This window comes from Xenopus laevis, chromosome 5L (genome assembly GCF_017654675.1).
Source record: "Xenopus laevis strain J_2021 chromosome 5L, Xenopus_laevis_v10.1, whole genome shotgun sequence".
NCBI classification, from domain to species: Eukaryota; Metazoa; Chordata; class Amphibia; order Anura; family Pipidae; genus Xenopus; species Xenopus laevis.
Window position 1 is genome coordinate 86,683,097 of NC_054379.1, and position 13,885 is coordinate 86,696,981.

General features: G+C 36.2%; 1 protein-coding gene across 2 annotated transcripts in view; it reads right to left on the reverse strand.

The window, feature by feature from the left end:
- Positions 1 to 13,885, reverse strand: part of klhl32.L (kelch like family member 32 L homeolog) — a 111,983-nt gene that overhangs the window by 30,359 nt on the left and 67,739 nt on the right. For both annotated transcript variants that reach the window (NM_001127840.1, XM_041562038.1), the window contains 1 exon segment: positions 5,066 to 5,281. In NM_001127840.1, the coding sequence (NP_001121312.1) occupies positions 5,066 to 5,281 (216 nt within the window).

A 13,885-nucleotide genomic window follows, 5' to 3' on the forward strand; every position in this document is an offset into this window, starting at 1 on the left:
TACATCAAGTTTAACTTGTATAAAACACCCTGACACTAATCCTCACTTTCCTCAATCTTCCCCTCAAATGAATATTAGATTTTTTGTAGTATATTGCATTACCCATATAACCTTTGTAAAAATGATGAACTTAGTGGCTCTTCAGGCAATACGGAGGTCTCAATTTAATTCTCATTCTGCTTTTTCTGAAGAATTACTTATATACTAAGATTAAGCTAAAAGAATCCTTATTGCTTTCTATATATATATATATATATATATATATATATATATATATATATATATATATATATATATATATATATATATATATATATATATATATATATATATATATATATATATATATATAGCCATTCTTAATTTATTTTTACGTATGAAGAATAAGAAGATAGCTTACAGCAGAGAACTTGTTATAAAGACAGTAAAAGAATGAACTATAGGAGTTACAGTATTACCATTCCCTGCAAACATAAACAAAATAAAAATGCAGAACCAATTAACAGAGGTATGTTTTATAATAGTACATCCGGCAATTTACTCATTTAATTCTTTAAGTCCTCTGTCTTTTCTCCCATCTTTAAATTATGCTTGTAGATTACAAAATTTGTGGGAGAAAAAAAAGGTAGGGTTAACAAGAGACATTGAGAAGTGATTGTGATTTAACTCAATTATTATTTTATCGAATTAAATAGTCATTATTGTATAATAGAGCAGTGGGTGTTCTGTGGGTATAGGGTATGAAGTTGACTTGACATGCACAAATAGAATTAGCTATCAATATTTTTATGAAATGGCAGGGGTTACTGTTAAGGTTACTGACCGCTTAGGGGTAGGGATGGGTGACTTTTTTCGCCTTGTTTCACCGAAAAAATTACGCCCATAGACTTGTATGGCTTTGTGTGTCAAAATAAGCCGCACGTCAAAAAAATTCCGCCGATAGACTTTAATGGGTGTCGCCGGCAAATTTTTGGAGAAACTAAATGGGTCAAATTCGCCCATCCCTACTTAGGGGTCGCTGCAAGTTATCAAGCAGAGAATGAGGTTGGACTGTAACATAAACTGATGCTACATAAATATAAACTGATGCTAGCTGAACTATTTCAGAGCTGCCATGAAGTATTTACCTTTATTAATTATTAATAATAGTATTCGATGTGTACTGTATATTGTGAGTGGGTCCCTTAGCTCAGTAAGTGACAGCAGCACAGAGCATGTGCAGTGAATCATCAGAAAAGAAGATGGGGAGCTACTGGGGCATCTTCAGAGGAACAGATCTTTACTGATAAAGGGTTGTGATTGCCTTGGGCTGGTATAGAAGCCCAAAACATAATGGACAACATTTCTAGCCTACTTCTTTAGTTAAGCTTTAGTTCTCCTTTAAGAGTTGGATGTTTTCTTGGACAAGCATAATATCCAAGGCAATTGTGATACTAAAATCTAGTATAGCTATTGGTATATATAGTTTATGTGAGTGTATGGAGGGGTCAGTGTGAGTGTGTTGCACTTGGATTTTTTTGGTCTTTTTCAACCCAACTTAACTATGTAACTATGTAACATTATAGGCTACTTCTGGCTTTATTTCTGGTGAAAATCATTAAAATGTATAATGCCTTTAACAATATCTTTTTCACATTCAAAACCCACATTATTTAAAATGAAGCAAATAGAGTTTTTTTTTAATCCTTCAGAGAACATGCATGTTTAATAAGCATGCATTTTAAAATTAATCCCTAAGATCAAATAACATAAGTCCTTATTTAGTATGCTAGGGGCACTTTATTGTTGTAAGCCTGCTAGACATTGTATATATAATTTACAGTACATCACTGTGCAATAACACAGTGACCTATTAAAAGGTTGATAGTGAATTAGAAAATGGTTCTTACCATCATTATGTTTTATTGTGTTTGGTTAAAAATGTGCTAGCGTCCTCAGCACACAAGTCTAACTACTGAAGTGTCTATGCTAAGAAGTGTAAGATTTCAGGTATTGTTGATGTTTACTATTAGGTTTCACAACATGCGATAAGAAAAAAACTCATTTTGATTTCTGCCAATAGATCAGTAAACATATGCTGTACATGCTCAGAAATGCCAGGGATTTTGCATATCTGTCTGTGGGGAGCTGCTATGGGCTTAATATTGAGGCTGTGATCTTACAAGAGAAGATAGCAACAAACACCAAAATCTGCCCCCAGGAAAAGTCTGGGGCAAAACTATGGGGTCAGTTAATCTCTTGTTGCCAAATGGTAACAATTTTACCTGAAATATTTGTTATCCAGCCTTGTTTACAAATCGCATTATTACTATTGAGAGTCAATTAACTGCACTGCATATATACTTTTATTTTATTAACATTAATTTTATTTTTATTACTGTTTTAATATTTGTATAATTATTATTTTATTTAACACTAATATTACCAAGACTCATATTTTAGGCCTTTAAATCCCCTCCCTCTATCCTAGTTTTTATCCCACAATATTCAGGCTCCCTAAACTCTGCTTCTGACCTTCCCCTCTCTCTTCTCCTCTCATCACTTCATCCCATACCTGATCGCAAGACTTCTCTCAAGCTTCTGCCAGTGTCTCGAACTTCTTGTCTAGAGCTTTTAGACGCTCCCCTTCCTTCCAAACCTTCAGGCACCCGAAAGTTGGCTGATAGTCAGAGGACCTTTCCATAACCTGCCTTTCACCTTGACAATTCTGTACCTTATTGTGAACAGTGCCTCTCCTAATATGTGGCGATAATTTATTCTTTTGTAATGTGTCCATATATTAGTAACCAAAAACTATGTCACACTTGTTCATTCGTTTTTTCTTTGACTACACAAATTCTGAGTGTTTTTGTTTCTTTGCTGTGCATTTATATAACACCCAGACAAAAGAGAGCTCCTTGGAGCTAAATGCAACCTTAACCTCTGAAGGGCTCTTTGTAACATGAACAAGTAAACACAATCCAAAATTAATTTAGTATAAAAGTTGTTTGCGCTGGCAGAAATGAATTTCTGCAGTCTCTGCAATAAATTTCTGTGATTGCTAACCAATAGTAGAAGAGAAAAATCAATAAGGCAATAAATGAAATGAAAACTTACAATTATCTGGATTTTCAATATTATTCTTTCATGTAACCCTTATAAAAAAAATCCCCGGGAATAGTTACCAATTTGTACTTACAAAGAGAAAAAAATAATTCATTCTCTTCTTTTAAACTAAAGTCTAGCAGAAGACTTACTGCAACCTGGTCAATGAAAAGCTCTCTCTACACAGTCATATGAAAAAGTTTTGGAAGCCCTCTCAGCCTGCATAATAATTGACTCCATTTTCAATAAAAAAAGATAACAGTGGTATGTCTCATTTCCAAGTAATATCTGAGTACTGGGGTGTTTTCTGAACAAAGACTTTTAGCGAAGCAGTATTCAGCTGTATGAAATTAAATCAAATGTGAAAAGCTGACTGTGCAAAAATGTGAGTACCCTTGTAATTTTGCTAATTTGAATGCATGTAACTGCTCAATACCGATTACAGGCAACACCAAATTGGTTTGATTAGCTCATTAAGCCTTGAACTTCATAGGCAGGTGTGTCCAATCATGGGAAAAGATATTTAAGGTGGCCAATTGCAAGTTTGACTCTCCTCTGAAGAGTGAAAGCATGGGATCCTCAAAGCAACTCTCAAAAGATCTGAAAACAAAGATTGTGCAGTATCATGGTTTAGGGGAAGGCTACAAAAAGCTATCTCAGAGGTTTAAACTGTCAGTTTCAACTGTAAGGAATGTAATCAGGAAATGGAAGGCCACGGGCACAGTTTCTGTAAAACCCAGGTCTGGCAGGCCAAGAAAAATAAAGGAGCGGCATATGCGGAGGATTGTGAGAATGGTTACAGACAACCCAAAGATCACCTCCAAAGACCTGCAAGAACATCTTGCTGCAGATGGTGTATCTGTACATCGTTCTACAATTCAGCGCAATTTGTAAAAAGAACATCTGTATGGCAGGGTTGATGAGAAAGAAGCCCTTTCTGCACTCCACACAAACAGCGTTGCTTGTTGTATGCAAAGCTCATTTAGACAAACCACGGTCATTTTGGAACAAAGTGCTTTGGACTAATGAGACAAAAATTGAGTTATTTGGTCATAACAAAAAGCGCTTTGCATGGTGGAAGAAGAACACAGCATTTCAAGAAAAACTCCTGCTACCTACTGTCAAATTTGGTGGAGGTTCCATCATGCTCTGGGGCTGTGTGGCTAGTTCAGGGACTGGGACCCTTGTTAGTCGAGGGTCGGATGTATTCAACCCAATATCAACAATTTCTTCAGGATAATGTTCAAGCATCAGTCACAAAGTTGAAATTACGCAGGGGTTGAATTTTCCAACAAGACAATGGCCCTAAATACACTTCGAAATCTACAAAGGCATTTATGCAGAGGGAGAAGTACAATATTCTGGAATGGCCGTCACGGTCCCCCAACTTGAATATCATTGTAAATCTATGGGATGATTTGAAGCTGTCTGTTCATGCTCGGCAGCCATCAAATTTAACTGAACTGGAGAGATTTTGTATGGACAAATGGTCAAAAATACCACCATCCAGAATCCAGACACTCATCAAAGGCTATAGGAGGTGTCTAGAGGCTGTTACATTTGCAAAAGGAGGCTCAACTAAGTATTGATGTAATATCTCTGTTGGGGTGCCCAAATGTATGCACCTGTCTAATTTTGCTATGATGCATATTTTCTGGTAATCCAATAAACTTTATGTCACTGTTCAAATACTACTGTTTCCATAAGGCATGTTGTACATTAAAAGGAAGCTACTTTGAAAGCTCAGCCAATAATAAACAAAACTCCAAGGAATTATGAGGGGTTCCCCAGTCCCTGAACTAGTCACACAGCCCCAGAGCAACCCCCTGCGCATCTGATAAGGTTATATCTTCAGTGCTATGAATTATATATACTGTACGTAGGCTATTCATTTACATTACCCAGTTTGTTTACACAGGTTAACTTATTTTGATAATGGTATACAGTGAATTATATCTGGAATTGTAACATAGCCACTTACCTGCCATATTTGTTCTTCACTCATTGAAGTTAATTGGTCACTCTTTAAAACCTCTCGGAGAAGTCGAAAAGGTAGTGGCAGAACTTCTTCAGGGTGATTTTTTAAAAGCTCTGACAGATGTTTAACAAGAAATTCCACCACTGCAGTCTCTAGTAAAGTTAGGTTAAACAGGTCGGCCAGCTTATACAGATCCAGGTAGTTAAAGCTATTTAATTCCTGCAAAGGATAAATATAAAAATGTTATTTTATATGGATTCACGGTATTGACAGGGGGCAGATGAAAAACAGAATATTGCAAGTTTCCATGAACTCAAACAGTATTTAGGATTTTAGCAGGATTTGGCCTTTTTCATTCAGATTCAGCTGAATCCTTCTGCCTGGCCGAACTGAATCCTAATTTTCTTTTGCATATGCAAATTAGGGGCGGGAGGGAAATTGCATGACTTTTTGTCACAAAACAAGGAAGTAAAAACTATTTTCCCCTTTCCACCCCTAATTTGCATATGCAAATTAGGATTCAGATTCGGTTCTGTATTTAGCCGAATCTTTCGCTAAGGATTCGGGGGTTCGGGCGAATCCAAAATAGTGGATTGGGTGCATCACTAGCCATTGTTCATTACATGATTAATGTGCCCTAAACTCTCTTACCATGGATAAGCTGGTTCCTTTTACTTATTGGCATATGCCAGAAACCACTTTTGTATCTTTTTTCACCAAAACTCTGCTTCACTCTAGTGCACAATTTGTACTTTACTTTTTTTTGCATTAAAAGTATTTATTATACGTAGTATTTTTAAAGCACACCCAAGTCATGCAAATACAAAAAAAAAACAAAAAAAAAAACAATCTCTGAGTGTGCAAAACTATGGGCATATCTTTTCAGTATAATACAAGCAATATATTAATATATATTAATAAAAGTAGGAAACACAAAACAAAGCCCAACCAAGGAGCATATTGTTATGAGGCAGTTGAACTGTTGTACATTAATGGTCGTGTCACTTGGCCCTGTTATGAGTAGATCTCTTCTCTGACCTGCCATGGAAGGATTAGTTGGATGGCAAATCTGATTGCTGACAAATATTTGGCAATAAGCCCATATCTCGGCTCATTTAGTATCCCTGTATAAATAATAATAACAACATTAGATTTTATGTATTTTTTACAGTATATGATTTTAGAGCACATACAGTAATTACACTTTCTAGAATAGCCATTGTGTCAGCTATGAGGCAAGCTTAACAAGGTGGCTAACAGATTGCACTGGAATCAATTTAGATTTTAGAAGGCTGGATAGCTGTTTGCAAAGGCCTTTATACAACTGGTCATTTACAATTAAAGGCACCCAATTTCATTTTCAGTTTAAAAATCAATATTTGATTCTGACTGACTTACAGTTACTAATATGCATTTGTAAAATGTTCTGTGTAAAATTGTATTTTGCAAACACTATCCCAACACTCCACTGTGGGGAAATAGCAACCTCCCGCAATATACAGACTTCCCAGAAGCAGGACTTGGGCTAAGTTGGGAGTGAAATGTATTGACCACCAATATACAAATGGAGAACTACACATGCTACCGCTACTGCAGCAGGCTAGCTCTCAACCCAACCTGTCAAGAGTTTAAATACGTACAGATTACACACCTCTGTTGAGCACAGGTTTCACCTACACCACCATAAATTCAGCCCTCAGACATATAATACCTTATAGCCCAACCAGCTAAAGCAAAGCTTTTTTCAATTACTTACGAACTTTAATTACCAAAAGTTATGACCAACAGCCTACGGTGAAGTACAAATGGGAAGCCAATGGAAATCAATTGGATCCCGAAGATTGGGAAGAAATTATAGACAGTCTATAGCAACCTCTACTAAGTACCAGAGATAAACTCGTACAAATTTAAATTTACCCATCAGACCTACCTCACGCCACAAAAATGACATGTTATGGATAGAACCAACTCTCATACAATACAGCTAATACATGCATCTAACCATGGAGACCAGATGTTTGAATAATTTCTTCAGGCATCCTCTAGCCAAGTAGGTAGGTTTATACAGCTCCAACTGCGAGTTGTTAAGGATGACCCATTTGCTGAATGACGGTGGCAATGGTCGCATCCAATGTAAAGCATAGAAAATAACCATTCAATAAAAATTTGGTGTTTATTCTGGGTACCAGGGAATCAAGAAGGCCCACAAAGCATGTGGCCAGGTAAGGCCAGTTCTGTGCCCATGAAATCCATGACCTGTTGCCAGAACTTCTGCAACCTCAGGGCAATCCCACAATCGCAAATGGGTCGTCCTAGTCAACTCACAGTTGTAGCTGTATAAACCTACCTACTTGGTTAGAGGATGCCCGAAGAAATTATTAAAACACCTGCTCTCCATGGTTAGAATAACCTGCTACGTCTACGTAATGACTCACTCTCCAACTCTTCCTCCCACTCCTCTTCTTTTCTCTCCCTTTCTTAAAGGGATACTGTCATGGGAAAAAATTTTTTTTTCAAAACAGTTAGTTAATAGTGCTGCTCCAGCAGAATTCTGCACTGAAATCCATTTCTCAAATGAGCAAACAGATTTTTTTATATTCAATTTTGAAATCTGACATGGGGCTAGACATTTTGCCAATTTCCCAGCTGCCCCTGGTCATGTGATTTGTGCTTGCACTTCAGGAGAGAAATGCTTTCTGGAAGGCTGCTGTTTTTCCTTCTCAATGTAACTGAATGTGTCTCAGTGGGACATGGGTTTTTACTATTGAGTGCTGTTCTGAGATGTACCAGGCAGCTGTTATCTTGTGTTAGGGAGCCGTTATCTGGTTACCTTCCCATTGTTCTTTTGTTTGGCTGCTGGGGGGGAAAAGGGAGGGGGTGATATCACTCCAACTTGCAGTACAGCAGTAAAGAGTGATTGAAGTTTATCAGAGCACAAGTCACATGACTTGGGGCAGCTGGGAAATTGACAATATGTCTAGCCCCATGTCAGATTGAATATAAAAAAATCTTTTTGCTCTTTCGAGAAATGGATTTCAGTGCAGAATTCTGCTGGAGCAGCACTATTAACTGATTCATTTTGAAAAAAATTTTTTTTCCCATGACAGTATCCCTTTAAGCTATCCCTTTCATTACCAAAATTCAATAAAAATCAACCTTTTAAAAAAAAAAATATTTTGTTCTACCATCCTATTCTATGTCTGTAACACATGCCCACAGCAAAGCATCCATCTGATTAATTCTGCTTCACAGATGGAAGGAAGGAAATTGCATTAAAGGGATACTGTCATGGGAAAAAAATGTTTTCAAAATGAATCAATTAATAGTGCTGCTCCAGCAGAATTCTGCACTGAAATCCATTTCTCAAAAGAGCAATCTGACATGGGGCTAGACATATTGTGCATTTCCCAGCTTCCCCAAGTCATGTGACTTGTGCTCTGATAAACTTCAACCACTCTTTACTGCTGTACTGCAAGTTGGAGTGATATCACCCCCTCCCTCCCCCCCCCAGCAGCCAAACAAAAGAACAATGGGAAGGTAACCAGATAGCAGCTACCTAACACAAGATAACAGCTGCCTGGTAGATCTAAGAACAACACTCAATAGTAAAAACCCATGTCCCACTGAGACACATTCAGTTACATTGAGAAGGAAAAACAGCAGCCTGCCAGAAAGCATTTCTCTCATAAAGTGCAGGCACAAGTCACATGACCAGGGGCAGCTGGGAAATTGACAAAATGTCTAGCCCCCATGTCAGATTTCAAAATTGAATATAAAAAAATCTGTTTGCTCTTTTGAGAAATGGATTTCAGTGCAGAATTCTGCTGGAGCAGCACTATTAACTGATTTGTTGTGAAAAAAACATGTTTTCCAATGACAGTATCCCTTTAAGAAGAAGGATTTAAGCTCATTCAGGGTAACCATGCATACAATCATGAAAGCACTTTCATTACCTGACCTTTGGGACAATGATATCACTTATAGCAAGGATAGAAATTGGGATACTGTTATTTTGCTGCAAATGGCAAATTGCCAGCTCTGTCCCCACTGTAGGTTGGATTTCATAATATGCCTAGCAAACATAGAAATTTGGCACACTTTATTGCCCTCATGATCAACAGCTCTGTGGATTTGGTGTCAAAACATTTTAAATCACCTGCAGTCAGGTGTTCTTAATTTGAAAATTTGTCAGTCAGTGGTTTTCAAGTGACCACCTGTAATTAAAGGTAAATTGCAGTATTTTGTCAACCAACCTGGGGGTGATTAACCAGTCACGTGAGTGAAAAAATGGCCACCACTTTTGAAAGGAGCTTTGGCAAGAAAACCAAGTTTAATTCCTGACCTCAATTTTGCTTGGAGAAGCAAACATGAATGTAATTCCTTCTCAATACTGTAGGTGTAATTATATCATTGCCATTCATTTCATACCTATGATAAATCCAGTTATTGCAGCAGTGTACAAAATTCAATAATTTTACCACAAGTTGTATACATGTATTGTGCCGTTTTCAAGACATAGTGCTTTTTGATAAACCACATCAAATTCCAGATCATGGAGTTATAATGAACACATCCCATATGAACTGTATTTTTAAAGAATTCAACACATTCTACTGATCACTCGGATATATTCTACACCTATCAGGGTGAAAAAAAAAGAGACTGCTTCTACTACGGCAGTGAAAAATAGCATAGCAGTTTCAAAATCTGTTCTGTTTTTACCAACAGTTTCACTAAATTAAGTGCAAATGCACTTCAGCTATAATTTCCCTTTTAATGCATATACTAATCAGATTGTAAGCTCTTTGCAAATGTGTTCTTCTAAATACCTTATATGTGTCTCTTTAACTTCACTCCTTTGAGATCTGTGCTTGTAATTAAATGTTAACACTGCTATTCTCTCTATACAGAGGGAATTATATAAATAAACATTGACGTGCACATAAACGATCAACATGGATAATCTCCAAAGAGACCAAATAAATCAATAAATGAATCTGATCGTCATTAAGGGAGAGATAACTGTGTTACTCTCAGCAAACAAATACTAGAAGAACCAACATGAAATAACTACAATTCTTAAAAATAAAAAGCCTTTGAAAGATAATCTCCTTGGAGAAATAGAATTTATTCATATGATCAAGACCCTGCTGTGCAAATCTACAGTCTGGGAGCACACTACAGAGATCAAGAAAATATTTACTTTATGCAGTTGAGTACAAAAGCTTTTAATGAATGCATAATTAAGACAGGAAAAAAGTGTGTATGTAGCTTTAGAAATGTGACTGCCAAGCTTAGCCATCAATAACTCTGCACCAGAATTAGTTGTGACTCCAGCTGTTTTGTCTCTGGATTAAACACACTAATTATAAATCAGACTATTATACATCTGCAAAGGCAATGCAGCATTACAAAAAGTAGCGTGTCCATAAAGACAGCCATTCATTATTTGAAATAAAGAATCTTCATGTGGGTACATCAGAGGAAGATGTATGCTCACCAGGTCTGATTTACTGTACCAGGCCATTTACACACAGAAAACTGTTAGTAATTCAAAAAGTATAGGTTGTGTACCTTATGTCTGGGGCACACCAGCAGCAGATGCATTGTAATTAGCCACTCAGTTTCACAGATAGATCAGTAAGTCAATGGGAGATTCAAACAGATATGCACTATTGCATAGGTATCACCCTGAGAACAGTTTGGAGAACTTATAGAGGAAGTTTATCGTCTATAAACTTTTGGAGGCCTATTTAAAAAAATAATTAAATTTTCATAAAACCACAACTCCTCACATTTAAAAAAAAAAAAAAAGCATGCATGTCTACTTATTTATAAAAGGGGGTTGTTCAACTTTTAGTATGATATTCGGAGAAATTTTGCAATGGGTTTTCATTTTTTATTATTTGTAGTTTTTGAGATATTTCACTTTTTATTCAGCAGCTATCCAGTTTGAAGTGTCAGCAATCTGGTGGCTAGGGTCCAATTTACCCTAGCAACCATGCATCGATTTGAATGAGAATATAGAATATTAATAGGGGAGAGCCGGAACAGAAAGATAAGTAATAAAAAGTAGCAATAACAATAAATGTGTAGCTTTAAAGAGGATTTGTTTTTAGAGGGGTTCAGTGACCCCCTTTTGAAAGCTAGAAAGAGTCAGGAGAAGAAGGCAAATAATTCATAAACTATAAAAAAAAATAATGAAGACCAATTGAAAAGTTGCTTAGAATTGTCCATTCTATAACATACTAAAAGTTAACCTAAAGATAAACCACCCCTTTAAAAGACTTGAATATAAAAAGCATTAACAAAAACATGCAACTAATCTGAATAAGAAAACCTAGAAATCCTTTGTGCTTTTACAAGTAAAAAACAAAAAATGGCGAAAAGTTCTAAAACCTTAAAGGGATACTGTCATGGGAAAAAATTTTTTTTTCAAAATGAATCAGTTAATAATGCTGCTCCAGAAGAATTCTGCACTGAAATCCATTTCTCAAAAGAGCAAACAGATTTTTTTTATATTCAATTTTTAAATCTGACATGGGGCTAGACATATTGTCAATTTCCCAGCTGCCCCAATTCATGTGACTTGTGCTCTGATAAACTTCAATCACTCTTTACTGTTAGAGTTAGAGTGATATCACCCCCCTCCCTTTTTCCCCCCAGCAGCCAAACAAAAGAACAATGGGAAGGTAACCAGATAACAGCTCCCTAACATAAGATAACAGCTGCCTGGTAGATCTAAGCCCCATGTCAGATTTTAAAATTAAATATAAAAAAATCTGTTTGCTCTTTTGAGAAATGGATTTCAGCGCAGAATTCTGCTGTAACAACACTATTAACAGATTCATTTTGAAAAAAATTTTTTTTCCTATGACAATATCCCTTTAAAGTAACTAAATATTTTAAAATTTGCTAAGGGCAGTTCCCATTGACTTCCACGTGACCTTGGCAGCATTTAGATGGTGTATTTTGTGTTTTTTATGTTTAATAAATAGCAACAGTTTTGATATTTATTAAACATAAAAAACACAAAATACACCATCACCATCATTCTTCACATGCAAGAGTTTTTTTTTAGCTCTAAAAAGCTTACATTGTGAAAAAAAGAAACAAATGTCAATAAATCAGCCCCTCAGTATTTTATAACTGGACCTATACCAAGTAAATTTTTAACTGGACTGCATTATTTTTAGGGTTTATGGTTTTGCAACGATTAGCCTTCCTGTCCTTTCTCTTTCTGACCTAGAACTTAAAATTTATCTGGCTGGCAACTGTTTTTTTTTTGTGCTATGCTAAAGGTTTTCATAACATATTCTTTTCAAGATCTCTGTTAATCATTTCCTATTTTGAATTTCAAAACTGCTGCCTGGTTTCTAGAATAACTAAGTTCTGGCAACCAGATTGTAGTTATAATTCCAAGTTTGAAAGCCAGACAAGAGTATAGGTCATTACGAATTCAGAAAATTAATTTTTAAAGTAAACTATCCCATTAATGTGTAAGGAACTGTTCTGAAAACATTGGTCTCTTATTAAGCTCCCATTAAAAACTAAAATGCTACCATTTATTTGCTCAAATAAACAAATGGAGCTCATCTGGAGTGATTCATAGCAGGCAGCAAACAACATAACTGTCAGCCACTGTTTGGCCTGGAATAAATGTGGTCTCAGTAATGGAATAACACAGGCAGCCTAATTTATCAGGAGATTGTGTGCTATATGTTATGGTGCAAGAGGTTATGTAAGAAACCTAAGATGGCACATGTACCAAACATAAAAAATAATCAAACAACAATCATGTTCTTTGGACATGGGACATTTCCTGTAGCCTATAGAAATAACCTGTAGTGGCAGTAGTTCCAAGGATATCATGTGTCAAAAAATTAAACATAAGGTGAGCAAAACTATGCAGAAGTGCAAGGAGTGTTTATGGACACGAGTACCTTTAATGAATGTCACCAATGTGTACGATTGCGTCCATTTTTGCTAAACTGCGGGTGTGGAATTCACAAAATTGTTGTTATTTCATTATGGAGTTGTAATCCAAAGCAACCGATCAGCAAGTACCGTAGCTTTGATCAGCCAAACATAAGACAGAAAAAAGTATAATTCTGATTGCAATGGCTTGGTACTATAGTGTAAATTTTACTTCAACGTATTAAATTTATTTACATTGAAGAGATACTCTATATAGAGATACAATTACAGAAAGATATACATATACTGTAAGAGAATGCAAGCAGATCCTACCAAAAAGCAGCAGCAATGTACAGAGGAAAAACTCTCTTGCAAACCACATATATGCCACTTTTCTTGACAGGGTAAGACCAAGTAATAATCTTAGTTAAAAAATGGCTAGATGCTGTAGGTTACATGGTATTCCTTCTTTATGCTATAACGGGGCTTAGCACAGGCTCATTTGTTATGGGTCCCATAACCAGTAAGGACAACCTGGCTGCATTCCAATAATTCAGAAAAAAATCATGCTTCTTACATCAACTAACATTTAGCCTTTTCTTTCTTTCATAATAGTATAAAGGGTGGATGAGTAAAATATGCATGTTAAAGCGGATATGTGCTGAACATAAACGACCAATCAAAACACGATAATGATAATGAAAGATTTGAAAGGTTGTTTTCTGTATAAATGCTCATATCCTGTGGCTGACATCAGAGACCATGACTAAGTGCCGTAGGTGGGTGCGAAACGCGTAGGGCGGATGGAGATGCAAATATACATTTTTTAAACTTTGTACTAATAAAAATATTCTTTTAAACTATTTTATCTGGTCCTGTGGATCCGTCTGTGTCCCGGTCGGCCCT